Source organism: Numenius arquata, chromosome 7, assembly GCF_964106895.1.
Source record: "Numenius arquata chromosome 7, bNumArq3.hap1.1, whole genome shotgun sequence".
In the NCBI taxonomy this organism is placed as follows: Eukaryota; Metazoa; Chordata; class Aves; order Charadriiformes; family Scolopacidae; genus Numenius; species Numenius arquata.
In genome coordinates, this window is record NC_133582.1 from 16,554,315 (window position 1) to 16,573,007 (window position 18,693).

General features: G+C 43.7%; 1 protein-coding gene across 3 annotated transcripts in view; it reads right to left on the reverse strand.

Annotated features, from left to right (window-relative positions):
- Nucleotides 1–954: 954 nt before the first annotated feature.
- FYN (FYN proto-oncogene, Src family tyrosine kinase) overlaps nucleotides 955–18,693 on the reverse strand; it is a 36,881-nt gene continuing 19,142 nt past the window's right edge. For all 3 annotated transcript variants that reach the window (XM_074150636.1, XM_074150637.1, XM_074150635.1), the window contains 4 exons: nucleotides 18,511–18,587; nucleotides 18,260–18,413; nucleotides 9,748–9,879; nucleotides 955–1,610 (listed from right to left, as the gene is read on the reverse strand). In XM_074150636.1, the coding sequence (XP_074006737.1) occupies nucleotides 1,402–1,610; nucleotides 9,748–9,879; nucleotides 18,260–18,413; nucleotides 18,511–18,587 (572 nt within the window). In that variant the 3' untranslated portion in view covers nucleotides 955–1,401. The remainder of the gene's footprint in view (nucleotides 1,611–9,747; nucleotides 9,880–18,259; nucleotides 18,414–18,510; nucleotides 18,588–18,693) is intronic.

Here is an 18,693-nt window from a genome sequence, read left to right on the forward strand (position 1 = left end):
ATGCTCTTTTTTTTTAATTACTAAATTAAGAAAGTTAAACAGTTTTAAAATGTAAACTTGCAAATAAACCATAACAAAATGTAATTAAGACTTTAAAATTTGCAACTCAGTATTAAAAACTCAATAGAAATAGAAAGGAATTTTTTTTTTTTTTTTTGGTTAAACGTAAGTAATTCAAGGCTGGTACAGACAACTGAAAAGGTAATACTTTGTTCTGTGCATCCCCCATGAAATGTAAAGAAGTGCATAGTAATTCCACTGGAGAACTTGCAGACACAGAGAAAGTAATTTCATTAGCGGTACAGGACATTTAACACACTTACTTTACAATGGAAAAATGTTACACATAAAACAGAAAAGTCCTAGTTGCATGACCAACAGTTTAGCAGGTGGACATGGCTAAAATGCTATGATTTTAAGACCATCTGAATGTGGTTACACTGTTTAATAAATCTTTTTGAAACATTTCAGTATACATGTTTTGATACAAGAAGTCCTTGCAGTTTCAATTTTCCAGTTCAAACGGTGATGGTGTAGTTTTCTTGCTTTAAATATGTTTGTTTTAATTTCAAGAACAAATCATCACACACTTGTCAAACATTGGAAACATTACTGTAAATACAGCACATGATTCCTGAAAGAGCAAAGTTACAACCATCTACAGGTACATAATCATAAACAAAAAGTGCAATCCAATTTAAAAAAATCATGCTTGGCAAAAGCCAAAAATTAGATCACTGGCTTTCAGAATCCCACCAGTGTTTTCATGTCTGCAGTAAAATTATCGCTTTCTGGGTACTGCTGCAGCAGGATTCATTCCATTCCAAATGAGTTTCCTCTGCAATAGCACCCATATACTGTATGTACAGGTATGTATATATATTATATATATTTTATATATAAAAAAGCAAAAAACCAAACACCTGTCCTGATTTTTTTTTTATTTTATTTGTTAAAACATGAAAAAAAATGTTTTAGACAAAGAGGCCACTTCTGGAAAATAATACTTTTAGTTGAATCAGGAGAAGACTAGTTAAAATCACATAGGTTTTGCGTTTTAAAAAAAGGAAAGCACTAGGATCAGTTATTGGCACTGAGTTACTATTTACAATGAACAGAGGTTTTGCAGTTTACATAACATCAATACAATGCAGTTTTGGAGTCTTTGATTAAGGAAAAACAAGTGTTTTTCTCCTTTTCATCCAGGACATTCAGAGTATTAGGACAAGTGGTCATAGGCAAGGGCTGCGGAAGTTCCCAGCTCCAGCCCCTCCTGTGCACAGCGGTGCTGGAAGATGCTGCACTCTGGAGAAGCCGATCACGGAGTTGGAAGCTGGAGGGCAGGTGGGGCAGGGCTGAGGAACACCTGGTAATTCATGACAGTGTCTGGAGACAAGGGATTTACAGGTTGTCACCGGGCTGGTACTGGGGTTCTGTTGCAGTGAAGTAGTCTTCAAGGAAACCCTGCAAATATTCGAAAGTTGGACGCTCCTCTGGGTCTTTTTTCCAGCAGTGGATCATAAGCTCGTGCAAGGAGATGGGACAGTCCTGAGGACACGGCATCCGATAACCACGCTCTACTTGCTCCAAGACTTCACGGTTATTCATGCCTGTAAAGGGCAGACAAATCCACACTGTTAAATTACAGGAAAATTAATCTGAGTATAGCTATATCTACAATACATACGGTTTTCTTGGTCATACTAATTTCTTTTGGATCAGAGAAGAGAAATAAAAGCACCCCAATGCCCTTTTTCAGCTCTTCCTCAACTGCAAGGTAACTTGGAATATTTTCTTTCTTGGTAGAGGGTTATAGGATCCAATGATGAGTAAAACGCTGCTCCCATGGTTACCCTCTTGGCTTACTCACAATGGGCAGGATTTGGCATGTTCCTTCCCCAACAACAGTAGCTGTGAAATATATTTTGTGAAGTGGTTAAAGAAAATAACAAATACTATTCTGAAATCTAGAAATTAAGATGAATTTTGGAAACCCTCACACTGAGCATGGGCATTTCCTCAAGTGCTGTGTGAGGTCAAGCTGCAGAGACAAACTCTGCTACTTTGGGCTACCAGGGATGTTTAAAAACTCAATTTGTGCTGGTTAGTATTGTTTCTACCGTATTCCACTGTTGCATCCCAACCCAGAAGAGAAAAAAGTTGCTCAGAAGACAAGTCAATCACCAAGCAAAATGGCTCCACTGCAGAACCACAGCTCTCTCTCACAAAAGGTAAAAAGTTATATTACTGTCCCGCTTGCCTCTAAGAGTCAAGCCAGGCCCTTTGCTACTTTGTCTTTCCTATGCAACCTCTTCAACCCTTGATAACTCTGCTCAAGTGTTTTTCACTGTATGTTAATTTCAGTCAACCTCAGCTTTAGTTTAAATAGCTCTTCCAGTAACCCTTTTGGCTTTTTAACAGCAGGAGTAGGACTAGCACTGCAGGCACGCAGAAGTATTTCAGAGAAAGCATGCACCTTGACTGCAAGCTTTGTGGCTTGCCAGTTGGCAAGCCCTGACCCAGTCCTCTGCTGAAAAACATCTGCAGGCTTCAGTCCCCTGTCCTAGTGGGTACTGCCAAGCAGCTCTGCAGGAGAACTAGGAGGGACACTTAAGTTCCTCCATGACAGAATCTAGAAACCAGCACTTTGATGTTGCTCTTTCCATTAGCCTTTCCTCCCTCTGGCTTCCATGGCACCATCCTTCCCTGGATCTCCTCCACTCTGTTCTTTCAGGGTGTCCTCTTGAAGAATTTTCTAGTCCAACCTTCAGAACCCAGGGGATTGTCTCTTTTCCCTCTACTCTTTACTTTTTGTAAACTTATTTGTGAGAAATAATTCAACCAGCTTCTTCAACACAGATTTATCTTTCTACTCCACACCTTGACTAGAGGGAATGATGTCCTTACACCGCATGGCATTCAGGCTGGCAACTTTGCTGTATCCTTGGATTTGCTTCTTACTCTGCGTTCTCATGTCCTGGCTGTGTTTAATTCTTAAAGATGTTTTAAAAGAAGCATCTGCAAAATACAGCCTTTCCTGACCGTCCACATCTCGATTCTCATCTCAAGTTAGGATAACAAAACACCTTTTCCTCTTATCTTGACAGGGTAATTTCCTCCTGCTGGTATCCATTTGCAATGTCTCTGCAAAGATCATTTTCCCAGCCTGTTGTCGTAACCACCCCTCGCATGGTCTTGCCACTTGCTCCTTGTTGCCTACTATGTGAAATACAAGTTGTTTGTTTTCACTTTTGAAGCTTCTCACAGGCAGCCTCGCTAGCATTTAGGCTTTCATTTGGCCACGTCCTGGTCAGTCCACAGTTCTGGTCAGCCTGCTGCAGCACCTTCCAAGCACTGATCTGCGGTTTCTTATGCTGCCTGTTGTGCATGGAGGAACCTGCCCAGAAAACTGCCTCATCCTCCTACAAACCCTTCCCTTTAGCAGTGAAAACTGCAAAAAGAAAGGTTAGATTTAGTATTTCCTAACCTGCAGACCAACACTTTAGCACTGGTTTCTTGTGTTTGATTTATCACCTGCATCCACCCGCTCTTAGATGTTTATGAGTAGAAGCAAACACTTTGTGTGGCACCTGAAGTGGTCCATGGTTAGGACTCCACAGAGTGATGAAAATAGAGTAATAATGGCCCTCTGCAGACATCAGGCTCTGCATAGAGGGAAGGTTCTCCTGTATTATTGACTCCAAACTGATGTTGTTAGGGCACACAGGCTCACAACAAACCAGAAAAGCTTGCCACACACTGAATAAACGTTTGGGTGTTCCTCATTATCCAGCAAGAACATTTTCAAACATATTCCACTTTGTTATTATATTACAAAAAAAAAGCTAGTGGTCTGTTAGTCATCACCAACCCAAAGGCAGCATCACCCCAAAGCTTCTGGCCTTGTTGTTTTCAAGATGCTACAAGAAAAAAATGGGCATTTTGCTCACACTGTGTTCTCAATATTAGTTTTTTTAATTTGTGTTTTAAACAAAAATCTGCACCATTTTTTCATATTCTTGTCTTTGAATCTGCTGAATTACCTCATGTTTTGGGGTAAGAAATTCTGCTGTGCTTTTCTTCCTTTACATACTTAAGGCTACAAAGTGTTACCAGTAACTCATCTATTGTATATACCTAAAACACAAACTGCATTCTTTGTTTTTATTTTGGCAATACACCTCTAAGTACAACATGGGTGGAAGCAACAGCAGCAGAAAAGCTCCTTCCCAACTGATTTGTTATTCTAAGATATCAAATGTTTGGTGTTTTTATCCAGTGCGTTACTCAGTGCTGCAAAGCACACTCTGAAACTTGATAACGAACTGTATGCTGGAAGAAAAACCCTGAGGAGAGAGAGGGGGGAGGAAAAACATAAACAGCTCTTCACTTCCCTTTGTTAAAAAAAATGTAGAAAAAAAGAACATAAAAGAGACATTGCTGTCTGAAATCATAGTCATTTTTGTCCCTGGAAAGTCAGTCAAGCCAGGTTTTCTCATCACAGTATAATCTAGGAAAACGCCCTTCTTTTCCTTTCTTCTTTCCCCTCCCTCCCAGTAAAAAACCCAGATATGAAACTAAACCAAGTAATCCTCATGTTCCTTACTGGAATTCATACAGCCAGTAAGGGCTGCAGCACCTAGGATCTGCCAAAGAAATTACGTTGGTTTTGACATGTGCTGCTAATATAAAAAAGGAGTTTCAAATAATTTTTTTTTTTTTCAAAATCGATTGGATTATTTGTCAGACTTATAAAAATAGCAGTGTTTTGGGGATCCTTTTTACCTCTTAAAAGGTCTATTTATGTTTACAAACCTATTACCTAGATTCAGTTATCTTATCCTACAAGTTCTAGTGTTTCTCTTTTGATAGCAGGAGCCTGTTGTATCTGCACTTCTAACGCCACAGAGAGAATATTTGAGCAGTCTGTACCACTCCTCTCTCCTAATGAATACCCGAGAGTTTCAACTCTTTTAGTAAATAATAAATGAAATTCTGCTTACAGTACGCTTCTAGACCCCTTGAAAGTTTATCCTAAAATCCTTAAATCTGTGGAATAAACTACTCAGCAATATTCTTCTGTAAACTTCAGCTATTTCACCTGCTTGAAAATCAGTTTGTGCTCATGATGTTTCTAGAACTACTGTTTGGACCAAGAAGGAAATATCCAGTTTCCACAAGATGGCTTTTCCATTAGCTTTTTATTCCTTGAGAAGAGTAAAAATGAAATAACCTCCCAGCTTTATTAGTGAAACCTCCAACAGTCTTAGGATGCCACAGGATATGGCCACTTTAATGCTCAATACAATAAAAATCTACTGCCCATATGGCCTGGGGACAGAAACACAATGCTGCTTGACTTTTCCTAGAAAAGCTGCAGTAGTAAGAGTTACTGTGACATAAAAGAGGATGTAAAGTCTCCAGTTGTGGGTAAAGAAAACACTGGAAAGTGCTTTGGAGTGCTCTGAGGACCTTGATTAGATAGAGCACAGCGGATGTGCAAATAGCACAGATCTGGGCAACGCTGCTCTTCCAGAAGACAGGACACACTGCTGTAACTAGGCAGCATCCCCACACCTAAAGCTAACAGGCTATATAGATTACTCTGGGCAATGTGAAGTCCAGTGAGGACAGTGATGGTTTTAAGCCACTTTTTTTCTTGCTTTCTTCTGTCAGACTGAGAACTATGCTCCTTCAAGACCCACTGCATTATTTCAGACCACAGATCAAACTAATACAGACACAAATGCTTAAAGTAGGACTCTTAAAGCAACAGCTCAGCTGCTGTCCATCCCCAGAAATGCTGTATTTCAGATTCTCCAAGAACCCAGAGCTGTGCCTCTGCTCATGTTCAAAGGTTCCTCAGATGTGGACATGTTTGCCCTTCTCTAGTACAGTTGAGAAGGTAAAACTGTGTAGTCCTCCAGAGGGGCTGGATCATGTTGGCACTCAGAGCAAAAGAGAGAGGTACAACTGAGACAGGTTGATTTTGGGGATTTGTTTAGCTTGATCTAGAAGCAGAATTTATAACTTCCCTGGAGATCCCCAAAGAAAAGCCAGAGGTGAGGGCACAGGGATGGGATATGGGACTCAGACAGGCAGATTATTCCATATGAAGGCACAATAGTGCACTGAAGGGAACAGGAAAGCTGCTCCTAAAGGAAGACAACCTTTGACGCATAATGCTCTTCTTACTGAGCACAATATGAACCTAGTTATTTCTGTGCAAAGGTAGTAACAAGTTTTAAAAATCTGAAGTCATGCCACTTCATTTATAAATTAAGGCCTGAAAACCCTCAACAACTCCTCATCCTCAAGACCCCCACAAAGCTAGGCTACCAATATCTGTAGCACTAATGAATTAGTTATCACAGTGGTCCATTATGTCCATTGACAGAAGAGCAGGCTTGGTTGAAGGATGAAGATGAAGACACCTGTGAAAAAGTCAGTCTTGCTTGTGGGAGCTATAGGGTCTGGGGCAAGACTTGATTATGAACTCTAGCCTGATCTTCATCTCTGCCGGCAAAATCTTTATGGTTTACATGTCCCATGGGGCATTAGGATAGGAACTGGTTGAAAACTGGTAGACAATGAATGCCAAGTCCTGTTCCACACAGTCTGTTCCTCTCCTTATATACTGCCTGCCTTCTCCTTCAGTCCTCTTTGTGCTTCTCCCTCCTTCTACACAAGCTTAAAAAAATGCCTGGTTCTCCAAGGCATGAGGTACAGTGCCCTGTGGGCAGGACTGGGGTGTGTGCTATAAATAACCTCTCCAGGCACTAAGATCTTGTCAAGAGAGCAATCCCTTTGTTTGAGGGCCTCTCCCCACTCCCCGCAGCCTACTACAAGTTGTAAGCAAGAATATCAGGACAACATGCCCACAACTATTTCAGAAACTGGGTATTCCAGCAGAGTGGCAGCTCCATGACCCTCTTTGTTTCAAGGCTGTCCTTTTCCAGAGCTTGCAAATCCAAACGCCTCGGGTGTGGAAGTGGTTGGTGGTGCCTACAAACTGTATTCTCTCACCTGTAAGTTGTCTGCTTGGGTGAGGAGGGCTGAGTTTTGCCTCTCAGGGTGGTTGAACTCCCATCTTTTCCTCCTTGCACAAGCCATACCACAATGGCAGAAAAAGCCCTGTGGGTGCACCTGAACCCTACTTGCTTCTCCACACAGGAACCTGGATTCATGAAGCTTTATCTTTCCAAGAAGTCCTTCCTCTCCTCAGCATGAAGCAGGAGATGGATGATCCTTTCTACGTCAGGAGAAAATAGAGTCTTTTTTGAGGACCTTAGGAGGTCTTTGTCACCTAGGGAAGTCTGAGCCCCCTTTACAACCCACATGCAAAGAAAGACCCTTCTGAGAAGGCCCCAGTTCCCCTCCACCATTGCCTCAGCCTATAAAAGCTTCCCTAGTTAGGGTCTGGGGAATGAGATCGAATTGAAATCTCTAAAAGATTTTGGGAATTCAAATTTAAAATAGAGGTTGCCCTTAAGTAAAATTGACCGAGAGGGGAGTGATGGTGACCATGAGGATGGTTAAGGCTTTCTGACTAAACAGGGTGGCAGTCCCAGTGGGGAAGAAGAGCCCTGGTGTAGAGCTTGGGCAGTGTGTAACCAAGAAAGTACGTGACCATCCAGAAAATTGCTGTCTCTGTGATATGTAACACACAAAAAGTTGCTTCCAGCTACTTTATGTTTTCCTAGCACGGGTCGGAGAGAGTGAGCCGGAAGGACTTTCAGTGTGTGAGGGCTTTATGCAGTGAGGGATGAAGGGGAAGGACGGTGCTGAAAGCGGAGAGACACTTTGGAGTTGTCTTTGATGTGCTCAAACTGCCACATAATAAAACTGTCCACATGTTAGGACACAGACCATGCCTGAAATTTCTGTCATGGGTCCTACAAGAAGTTATATATTGCAAGCACTTAAATGCACATCCAGTGGCCTCTTTCCCCTTCAGGGAGGGAAAGGAACACTTGGGAAATGCAGACATCCTCGGCCGCCAATGGCCAACACTGTGTTCAGTTACAAAATGTGAGTTAACATGGGGCTTAGATGGTCACTTTTGCCCAGAATAGTATTTTTCCTGTGTGTGTCTGTCAGAAGGCTAGTCACTAAGCATCTCTGCCTCCCAATGTGGATGTGAAGCTCAGGGAAAAAAATTCACCTTAATTCTGCCCTTGCTGGTGAGAGTCCCTGAGCACCCACTCTGCTGGTGGCGACTAGGAATTTCGCCTTCCTGTAGCCCGGTGAGGAGCATTGCCCACCCCCTGGGAGAAACTCTGTTATCAGCTAAGTCTTACACATCTTCTTTCTGTCTTCGACCTTTGCACACCATGCCATGCCTGCATTTAACCCTCAATAAACCCACAGAAATCACGGCTCTCCCACGCCACTGCCAGTAATCCTCATGGCAAGACGACCTTTGTGCCTGCGACGGACGCAGCCACTCTGTGGTGGCAACACCCACTTTAACCACGTGGGGAAGTGCTGGGCAGAGGGACTCATCCATTCCTCAGAAACTCGTCATCTCACTTTCTGCTACCTCATTCTGTTGTCACTGTCACATCTTTACCAACTGCTCCCTGTTTATCACGCCAAAATTCACGGCTGATCACGAGAAGCCTTCCAGTCCCTGTATTCTCTTTCCAAAAATCAGCTACTGGCTGCTAGGCACTAGCAAAGTTGAAATTCCTTGTAAAAGTCTGGGAGTTTAGTTTTGCTGACCTCAGTCTTCTGAAGTGGTGGGAGATACCACAGGATAAACTGAACTCCACCTTGATGGTTCTCCTGCACAATTTGATGTATACATCTGACTGCTTGATTACGGCACAGACTGGAAAATTGAAACTGCTTTAGGGCACTTTCCATTAAACCAGCTGCAGTGCACACAGTCATATTGTTGAGTATTTAGAGACCTTAAAAAAAATAGTAGAAGAATACAGATGTGGCTAGATACCCTGTTATCAGTATCTCTGCTGATAAGAAAATGAAGGGATTAAATTCTTTTCCATGTAAGGCACTGCTTTCACGTCATCCCGTTCCTCTTCACCTAAATGCCTACAATCTTCAAGGGGGGCAACAGAATGAAAAGCTCTTTCTGCATAGGCAGATCTAATCACCCCTCCTACAAATCTTAATCCGTTGGATACTTGGCAGGGTTTCAACAAAGAGGCATGGGGCCTCCGGTTCCCCCATGCAGAGAATCTGGCCCCGCTGTGACCCTGCCATGAGCTCTGGCCTGCACATTACAGAATTATTTTCTTTCCTTCCCATCCAACTTGAAAGAAGGGTTTGAAATTTAAGAGTTTATAAAAAAGAGATTTGGTAACACCAGACATTCAGACAGTCATCAAACTTTGTAGAGAACCAGACTGACAGAATAAACGGCGTAATGCCACTCTGGGAGTGTAGCTGTTGGTATCTTAAAGTGAAGGTGGTACTGTGGAGAGCTATTTGCTCCACAGTATAGGAATTTTACATTGCTTTCATTATTTGGCTAGAAAACATATTAATTCAACTGAGAACAATTAAAAATTAACATTAGAAATTAATATGTTGGATTTTCTGTCCTCTTGTCACTTTTATCATGACCGTCACACAGCGGCTTTCAGTCAGGACCATTTTCAAACATACACAGAACTTATGCATGGTAACCATCCTCCTTTGAGCCCAGTGAAAATAAATACACATTCCAATTTAGGCATATGGCTTTTTCCCACTCCCTTCCCCAGATGACTGTTTTCTTACCTGGGTATGGCACTCTCCCTTTTGTTACCAGCTCTGTCAGTAGGATGCCAAAAGACCACACATCTGACTTTATTGTGAACCTTCCATACAGTGCTGCTTCTGGCGCCGTCCATTTAATGGGAAACTTTGCACCTAATGAAAGAATAAATGAGACTTAATCAGAACAGAGACAGAATGAAAGTACCAGTTCACAGGTGACTGTTGTGTTCTGCACCACGTGCAGGAGGACAGAACTGCAGGCAAGTGTTAACAAACAGCTCCGTGGACTATGGTCAGAGAGGACAGGCGGGTGGAACACATAGGGCAGAAGGAAAGGCTTAGCAGGGAAGGAGTGGGTTTGTCCCACATCCCAAGAGAAGGCTAAGACATTTTAATTCAGGTTTGAAGTTTTATAAACAAATAAAAAAAAAAGTTTTAAAAACCAATAAGCCCAATAAAAATAGAAATTCTTTCTCACAAAATGTTTTAAATTAACACTTCCCTGTGATATTTGCAACTCAAACACAGTTAGCGCATATGAATAGAAGTGAGATTTATTAGAAATGTACCTCACAGTTTCCCTGCTCAAGCTGAGCAAAATGCAAAACAAACAAACATGGTAAAAACGTAAATTGAAAACAAACCTAATATTTCATTAGAAACATGCAAGGACTTAATACTGCCATTCGAGTTGCTTGGAGTGCAGTGATGTCAAGGCACGACTTTGGCCTGTGATTTATAACTTGACAGTGTACTTTAAGCTCCTGGCACTGAAAAGCCTGTAGTGCCTTAAATACGTGCAGTTCTAATGTGCTCATCCATCACCAGAGCTTGCAGGAGCCAGTTGTGGTAAGGATGGTAAGATAACAAGCCTTTAAACACTGATTTATTTGCTTTTCCAATCATTTACTGTTTTCTTAGGGAAAATACTTTCAGTATGACTTTAAAGAAAAGTCTTGTGGTAATAATTAACTCATAGTATGTACAAAAAATATGCAGACATTTCCCTGGTGCCTTGTATTAACATACAGGCAAAAGAGTTGCATTGCTTATTGCTGATCCCTAGTGAAAAACACTCTTGAATTTGGAAACAGACTGACTCTGACTTCTCACCACCCTCTCATAAAAGTTCCCTTAGCTTTCAGGAGGAGTGTGGAAAGTGTAACAACGTGGACAAATCACTCTCAGGGAGTGAAGTTATGGCACTGTTTAGAGTTCCCTGCTGGCTGTTCTCCCTGTCACATCCAGCGCTTGATGCCCCGTATCTTCTGCTTTACGCCGCAATCTGACTTGACTCGGAGTACAAAGTAAACACGGTAATTCTCATCTCCTTACTTAGTAAAACATCAGCTGTGCTGAAATTTTTCCTTCTCTACATGTAAGTGATCCTAAGAGAGAATATTACTGAGAAACAAATAAGTTTTTTTTCTTTCCTAGGGAAAACTGTAGTTACTTAAGTACACCATGCTAGATTAAAAGACACAAGAGAAAGTTTCAGATCTATAGTGCCTGAAGTCAGGAACTTAAGTCTAGTTAAGCATCAACACGTGAGTGGTTAGATTTGCAAAGGTGCCAGAGGATTTTTGGATGTCTCTTCACTCTCAAAAAAGCTGCCTCCTCTGTATTTTCATTAGTTTATATGCAAGGCAGGAGCTAAAATTTGAGTGCTCGGCTTTTGTCTCAGTTTCTCTAATTTACACTTCTTCACAGGAGCAGTCTTAGTTTACAAGACTCAAAATCTATTTCATCTTCTCTTAAAATTCGCTTTGGCCACGATGTCCAAGATCTCCGCAGCTGCAGCCGCCTGCCACCACTTGAGCTTCTGTCCTGGAAGCTGGCCCTGCTCCAGCAGCACCAGCAGCCACGTGGGGTTGGCAACCGGCTCCCCATGCCACCAGCAGTTCCTGGGGATATACACCCCTTGCTGATCCCCAGAAAAACTGCAGGCTGCCTCTGCCTGGTGGTCGGGTTCCCTAGGCCTACAGCGCATGGCTTTAGATGGGTTTATGCAGGCATGCCATGAATATGAGGGCTAATGTCCCTCTGCTCTCTCCTACGTGCAGCTGAGATAGTACACAAACTCCATGCCAGCTGAACGAATAGCTCCAGGCTGGCCAGTAGCCTGAAGGCCTGGATGCTGGCCGGTGGTATGTGAGATAGCCAAGCATGAGGGTTTGCTCATTCGCTTGTTGCACACATTTTATTCAACAGTTTTAAAGTTTTTTTTTAATCAGCTGTGTTTTCCGGAGAAGCTGAGCCAAACCTGGTCTAATTCCCTTATGTTCCATTCTCAGATCCAAAGGTAGCAACCACCCACAACTCATCTTTGGAGGAAAGAAATCTCTTCAGCCTCCTTTGTGGCCAGCTCCCCCAGTATTTTTGCCGTCCTCATCTACTGCTGGTGGGGCAATGGGAGCTGAGTATGTGGAGTGTCCAGGGACCATGGGAAGATGAGAAGCAAGCTAAGTAGGTGAGAAGAGAGGACAATTCCAACACATCCCTTTTCCTGAGAGCTAGAGCAGCACAAACAACATTGGACTGTGATGGACACTGCTGGAGAAGACAAATGGTCTGTGCTGTGGATTTTCTGATGACAGGATAGCTACTCATTACATTTCTATGTTGCCCCTGCTGCGGGTGATTCTCTGGCTAAAACAACTAATACCAAAATCCCGTGTTCTCCATTTTGTGCAGTATTTGCTGAACATTGGTTTGAAGTGATAAATGGGGAGGAGGGAAAGGCAAGGTTGGCAGAGAGGTTGCTCACAGAGACCTGTCTCATGGTTTGCTGGCCCTGCAATGCAAGCTGGAGGGTAGATGATCTACGAGAGCCTGCAACCCAGTATGGCAGAGCCATCAGTAAGGGGAGAGCAGAGTCCAGGGAGGATGTACCGGCCTGGCCACCTGCACAGCTGCAGGTACAATGCATGTATGTACTTATGTAGGTACGTACGTATGTGTGTGTGTGTCTAATAGGGCCCCACGAGGTGCCGCCTCCCATGTAATGTCTGGCACTGGAGACACAGCAGTGCACTTCAGTGAAAACACAAAAATTCCCAAGCATGTTGAGCGCTGCTCCAAAGCCTGCTGATTACTACAGCTGTACAAGGTGCTCACACAGGCCTGATGCTGTGCATGGCTCCTGACCGACACACAGTCTCCGTACTCACTCTCAACCCAACATACCAATTAAAAAACCCACCCCCTCCCTCTGCCAAGGTCTCAGCAGCTTATTAAACAAGTTGGGTTTGTGCTGCAAACAAATTACAGCATCACAACATCAGATAAAATGTGTATTACTGACAAGCATGTTAATAAATCTGATAAGCCAAATTACCCCAGCTGACAAGGCAGCCTATCTCCCACTTTGAAGGCAGATTTTACAGCAGTGGGGGGGTTGGAATTTGTCTCTTTTTTTTTTCTGGAACGACTTTCATTACAAAATAGCGGGTCAGTAACTCCACACGTACAAACCAACCGTGCACTGCATTCATTAGGTCAGGGTAGCCTGTCTTTGCCCCAAAGTGAGGTATTAATTCGCAGATTTTATCTCTGTCCTTTTTTTGAAACATTTCAGCCTGGGGAAAGCCTTTTTTGGGTTTCTGTAGTGCTTGCAACCACACCGAGCCAAAGCTGCTCATACAATTTACTGTTAGGGCAGCTGGCCCTGCCTCCTACCTCTGAGGATTTCTGTGAGGCTCAACCCTGTTCTTGGGACCTCTGCCCAGCTCTGCCCAGGCATTCACACAGGTTATCTCGCAGGAGGATTTCCTTGGGAAAAATCAATCTGTGGCCCAGCTTTAATTCTTCGTCGGCTATAAGCAGGTCGCGTGATGAGAACGAGCAGAGGGGGCTGGGATAATTGAGTGACCCTGACGTACAACTCTCAGCATGGTTTCTTCTGAGGCGAGCGAAAATCCCTCAGAGCTTTGTTTTTTCAAATCTAAACCTCGATGAAGCAGAAACCTCTGAAATTCATGCCCCAGAGCCACTGCCAGCTTGATAATGATCCTGTTTTCAGCATTGCTACAAAGCTGCTACCTCTTGTACCTTAAAACCAAACCCAACACAGCGCCCCAAGCTCTAAGACCCAAAACCCATGGGAACTCTTGTGTTAGCGACCACAGAACCTAGTACAGCAGCAAATTACTCCTGGGGCTGGAAAGGGAAAGCCACAAAAGGTAAAAGCCAAGTGCTGAAGCAAGCACGTAACAGGAAACGAGTCAGCCCTGGTAGGCGATGATGAGTGCCGTGTGGGAGGGACTGCACAATTACATTTTTTTTGTGCTGTGAGAACGAACATGAAATTACAAGCCTGGCAAAACATTAGCGATCAGAAGCAGGCTCCGCAGGCTGACCCTTCCCCGGGAAGCAGGGGACAAGGGGCAGAACTGAGGGTCTAAACACCCCTCTCACCCTCTGCCTGCACGCCCCCCTTCCCCTTGCCCTTCCTCTTGACCTGGCCATGGTCCTCCTAGCAGAGCAGATGGCATCTCTGTGGGAGTGTTATGAGCGATCCCCCTCCGGAACCCCAGGGACTGGCTGTTGAGAAGCAAGAGTCCTTCCTTCTACCCACCCCATGGCTTGCCTGGGGAATGGCAGGCAAAGAGCAAGAACAAAGCCCTGGACGTTACAGCCCGCAGTACAGTCAGTCGCGAACAAGAGAGATCTGATTAGCTGGGAGCCAAGTCTCTGCAAAAGGACTGGAGAGAGCCTGGAAGGGGAAAAAAATTCCCACTCATTTCTAGGAAATCAAAATAAGAAGCATCACTTGTTTTTAAGCAGGGCAGGAAGGAGATTTCTAAGTGTTAGGGAGGCAAAAATGATCTGAGAGTTTACAAACATACTAGAGCTCCCAAAATAGCTCCGACTTGTCTGGAAGGCATCAGAAAGATCCTTATTGTTTCATGTGTGCTTGGAGCAGCATTGCTGCAAGTGCTGCCAGTGTACGCAGTAGAAACAAGGCCTGGAAAATAACTGTGCTTTTTTTATTAAGGCAATTTTAAATTTGTATCAGCTGCTACTGCTTAGAATAGTAACAACTCTTCCCCAGCAACTCTGTGGAGCACTCTCCACAAAAATGCCATGTGCTTGGCCAAAACTCCACGTAGCTGTGAACCAGATCACTGTAAGGATAGCAGAACTGCCTGGGAAATCCTGTGTTGGAGTTGATGGGAAGTTTCGCTCTGTCCTGTAGGATACCAGAGGTTTTAAGGCTTGCCTTACAGGATGGACACAAGCATCATCATGGATGGAAGGAAACAAGACTGAATGCCTGACACTGGTAAGACGGGGGGGGGGAAAGATGTTGCAACAGCAACAGCCAAAAGAAGCAAGCCCTGACGGTGCAGGCTGCAATACAGTCCGCCAGTGTAGCCTTTAAAATGGGCGTCACTTTAACAGGCCTGTTTTTCCCCTTTGATTACTCACTTCCTCTAAAGGCAAGAAGAGCCAAATGCTCATTACAAGCCAAGAACTTTTTTTTGGTACTATTTAATGGCAGTGTATAGCTGCTAGTCACACACTTTAAATCATTAGTGGCGTGACCATCTCTTTCCTTCCTGACAATTACTGAGAAATGGCAGTGCAGACAACAAAACGCTTTTTATTTACCTCTCATAAATCAGGAGCAGTCAGGCCTCTTTTGTTCAAATCAAAAAGAAAATAAACCAGTCAGTAAAACGTTACCACCAGGCTGAGTAATACCCATACAGGTTCAGGAATCCTGCACTCTAGCCCGCTGGGGCTCAAAGCATCCCCATCTGTTTCCTTTCAAAATATTTAATCGGAGACAAAAGTGACAGTGGGGGAAGGGAGCGGGAGATCAAGCAAGGCTGGAGAAAACCATCCCTGCCCCACGCCAACAGTGAGCTCTGTACTAACACACTTAAGCCAAGGGAAGGACGGCTGCTGAGGACAGAGTGACCAAAGGCTTTAATCTTGAGATTTTGTAAGGCAAAACATTTCCTTTCTCCCATAGGAGCTGCCAGTCTGGAGCGCTCCCCATCCCCCTCCCCTCTGCTGGCCAGGCTCTCCTCCAGTGTCAAAATTCCCACTGAAGCAGTAGTCAGCTAGATAAACACAGCAGTCCCCAGATGCATCCCCTTGGAGGCTGAAGTAATAGGTCATGGGAAACAAGCAGAGGCAACCATTTCCTTCTGATACTGTGGTCTCCACCAAGCAATGCTCAAATCTGAAGTTTAACTAAACAGACCAGGACTGAATCCCACTTGAAGAAAAATTCCAGTGGCGCATTAGAAACCATGTTTCTTCCTCACTAAATTAAAGGTCCTAGGCTCACCCTGGCTGCCCAGTTGGCTTGGAAGCTGGATTAGTTGTAACGAAATGTAAATTGAGAGTGTGCTGCTTGGTCAAAAATGCACCCTTCCCTAGAACAAGCTACCACTTAAGAAAGGGTCAGAAAAATGTTAGTAAAAGTAGGAAAACCTTTCTACAATATGCTTCTGATTACAGCTCTTTGGGTCTCTCTTTTTAGGAATTCTATAGCTCTGAAGGACTTAAGCCTGACACCCTGAGGTCAGGGAAAGGAAGTATTGTCTGTTGCCCTGAAGTACAGGAAGGATGGGTGACTTCTCCATACTTGCACCATGAGATGAAGCCAGGCAAATGCAATTCAGATCTCCCGATGCAGGTTAAAAGCCAAAATACTTCTCTCTTCCCAGCCACTTTTTTCACAATACAAGTGATTTCTGTCATGGAAGAATGCAGGAGATATGCACGATTACACTCCCTCTCCCTGCCAGTCCCGGTGTTACGCTTTTCTCAGCTCAAAGTTTTCCCACCCCAAATCCAGTAATTTTTATTATCTGAAAAATCTAAGCTTCTCCTCAACATTGGTCAGTCAGGTTTTCACAGCTTTCTAACATGTGAAGAGGCCAAAACTATTTCGAGAGATTTAAACCAGGAAGTAAACAGGTCATGAAAGGATTTCCTAGGGATCAGGAGCCTGAAGACATCTGGCCAGAAGTAGGTCACATATTTGTCTATTAAATCAAATAATTGGTCATGTCAAACTATATGTTGGGTGATTTCCGAAGGGAACAAAAGACATGGCAATAAACCAGACAGAAATAGAGGTAATATAGAGCACTGTTTCAAAGCCATTTTGCAGACTGGATCTGGCTGCCTTGTTCAAGGAAAACTCGTCTCGTTTTACACAGAGGAAGGGCAAGCAGGCAGCTTTCTGTCTACCAGAGCCTGCAGACACTCTTGTGACTCTGGAGAGAATGACAGGAGGCTATTTTTCCTAGCAAGAAGCAGTTCCCACCCTCAGGCTGAAATCAATAGAGGTTAACTCTCTGCGTTAGTACCTACCACAGGTTCTTCAAGCCCCCCCCACCAAAAAATTCAGGCCTCACCATCCGAATGTGAAGCGGGCTGCTTTTAGGGTGGGCGCATCCTGTGGCCCACATCCCTGTGACGAGGTCCTGCTGACAGCAGTTCAGAGGGCTGTGAAAGGCATGAGAGCTGCTGCTCCCCAGCCAAGCCAAGGCATACTGGAAACTCTCTGGCTTCTTCTGTCAACACTTGGAAGTTACAGAAAGAGGTTAGCTCTTTCCTAAGAATTAATGGCAAAATCCACGCTGAAACAGGGACTTCTGGTCAAGAGAAAAAAACCTCACAAGTGGAAGGGGTAAACGCAGGTTACGAAGTACTTAACCGACCCATGCTTTCTGATGACATACAACAGGGTTTAATGGGACACTCCTCGGCTTCGGCACTGGAATGGGCAGAGTGGTATTTACCGACACATATTGAGCAAGCACTACCAATGTACTGCCAACAGAAAGAGAACAAAACGCTAGCTCTGCAAACTTGGCCCAACATCTGACAACTAAGCATGACTTGTAAAGAATGACTAACTACAAAGAGCCTGTGTCGTGGCTCCGTCTGAACACACACATGCTTTTTTAAAGAAGCTACAATACTCTTTGATACATTTTTATAGTGTATCAGTGGTCGGCTGTGCCCAGCACTCTGTGTGGCACTGGAAAACGGCTTTCCTATTAAAGTAACATTTTAAGTTCCCAGAGAAAACATAGTGCTCAGAGAGACACATTGCACAGAGACACAATTCTTCAACCAGTTTGAAATAAACGAAATAAGAATAGCACAGCAATGTTGATAGCAGTTAGTAAATACTAGAAGGTGCGCTATGAAAGAAACAGCTTACGTATCTCTGGATTACCCAATTCAGGCTTTCAAGGCTGGCAGGTAAAGTATCCTCTTTGTTATGGCACCATGAGGATCTTGTCTTTACTGTCACTTCACCCACCTGTGCTCCCACTCATCGTGTATGTTTCATTGTGGTCAGTTTTTAAAGGGAAGACAACTAAATAAGACATTCTCTTTAGGACATGCGTTCAGCAGTGAAGTTCTGGGCTAGGAGTTAATATGAGGTCAGGATTTACTGAAAGCAACCCCAAAGCATGGGAAAGAGAGCTTTTTAAAGCTGTCTTCCACTCTTCCCTTGTCATAAGAATGGCAGTGCTACGCCTGCCGCTGTACCTACCCTGTCTGGCCGTATATTCGTTGTCTTCAATCAGCCTTGCCAATCCGAAGTCAGCAATCTTGCATATTAGGCCATTCCCTACCAGAATGTTTGCAGACCGCAGATCTCTATGTATGTAATTCATTCGCTCGATGTATGCCATTCCTGCAGCCACCTGCGAGAAGCAGGAAACACAATTGTTGCACTTGAACTCAGACATATACAGGCTATAAAACATATGCATCTGAGCCCTCAGTACTCTGAAGACAGACCTGGGCTGCCATGTCGACCAAATTCGGTAACTTCAAAGCTCTTCCTTCTCCATCTTTTAGGAAATCTAGCAAACTCCCTGCAAATGCAAAGTTGACACAATAGAGAGATGTTAGGAAAACAATGGCTCTTGTTTCATCAGGATGGAGGTGCAGCAATATATGCAATATTAAAGAAAGCAATGT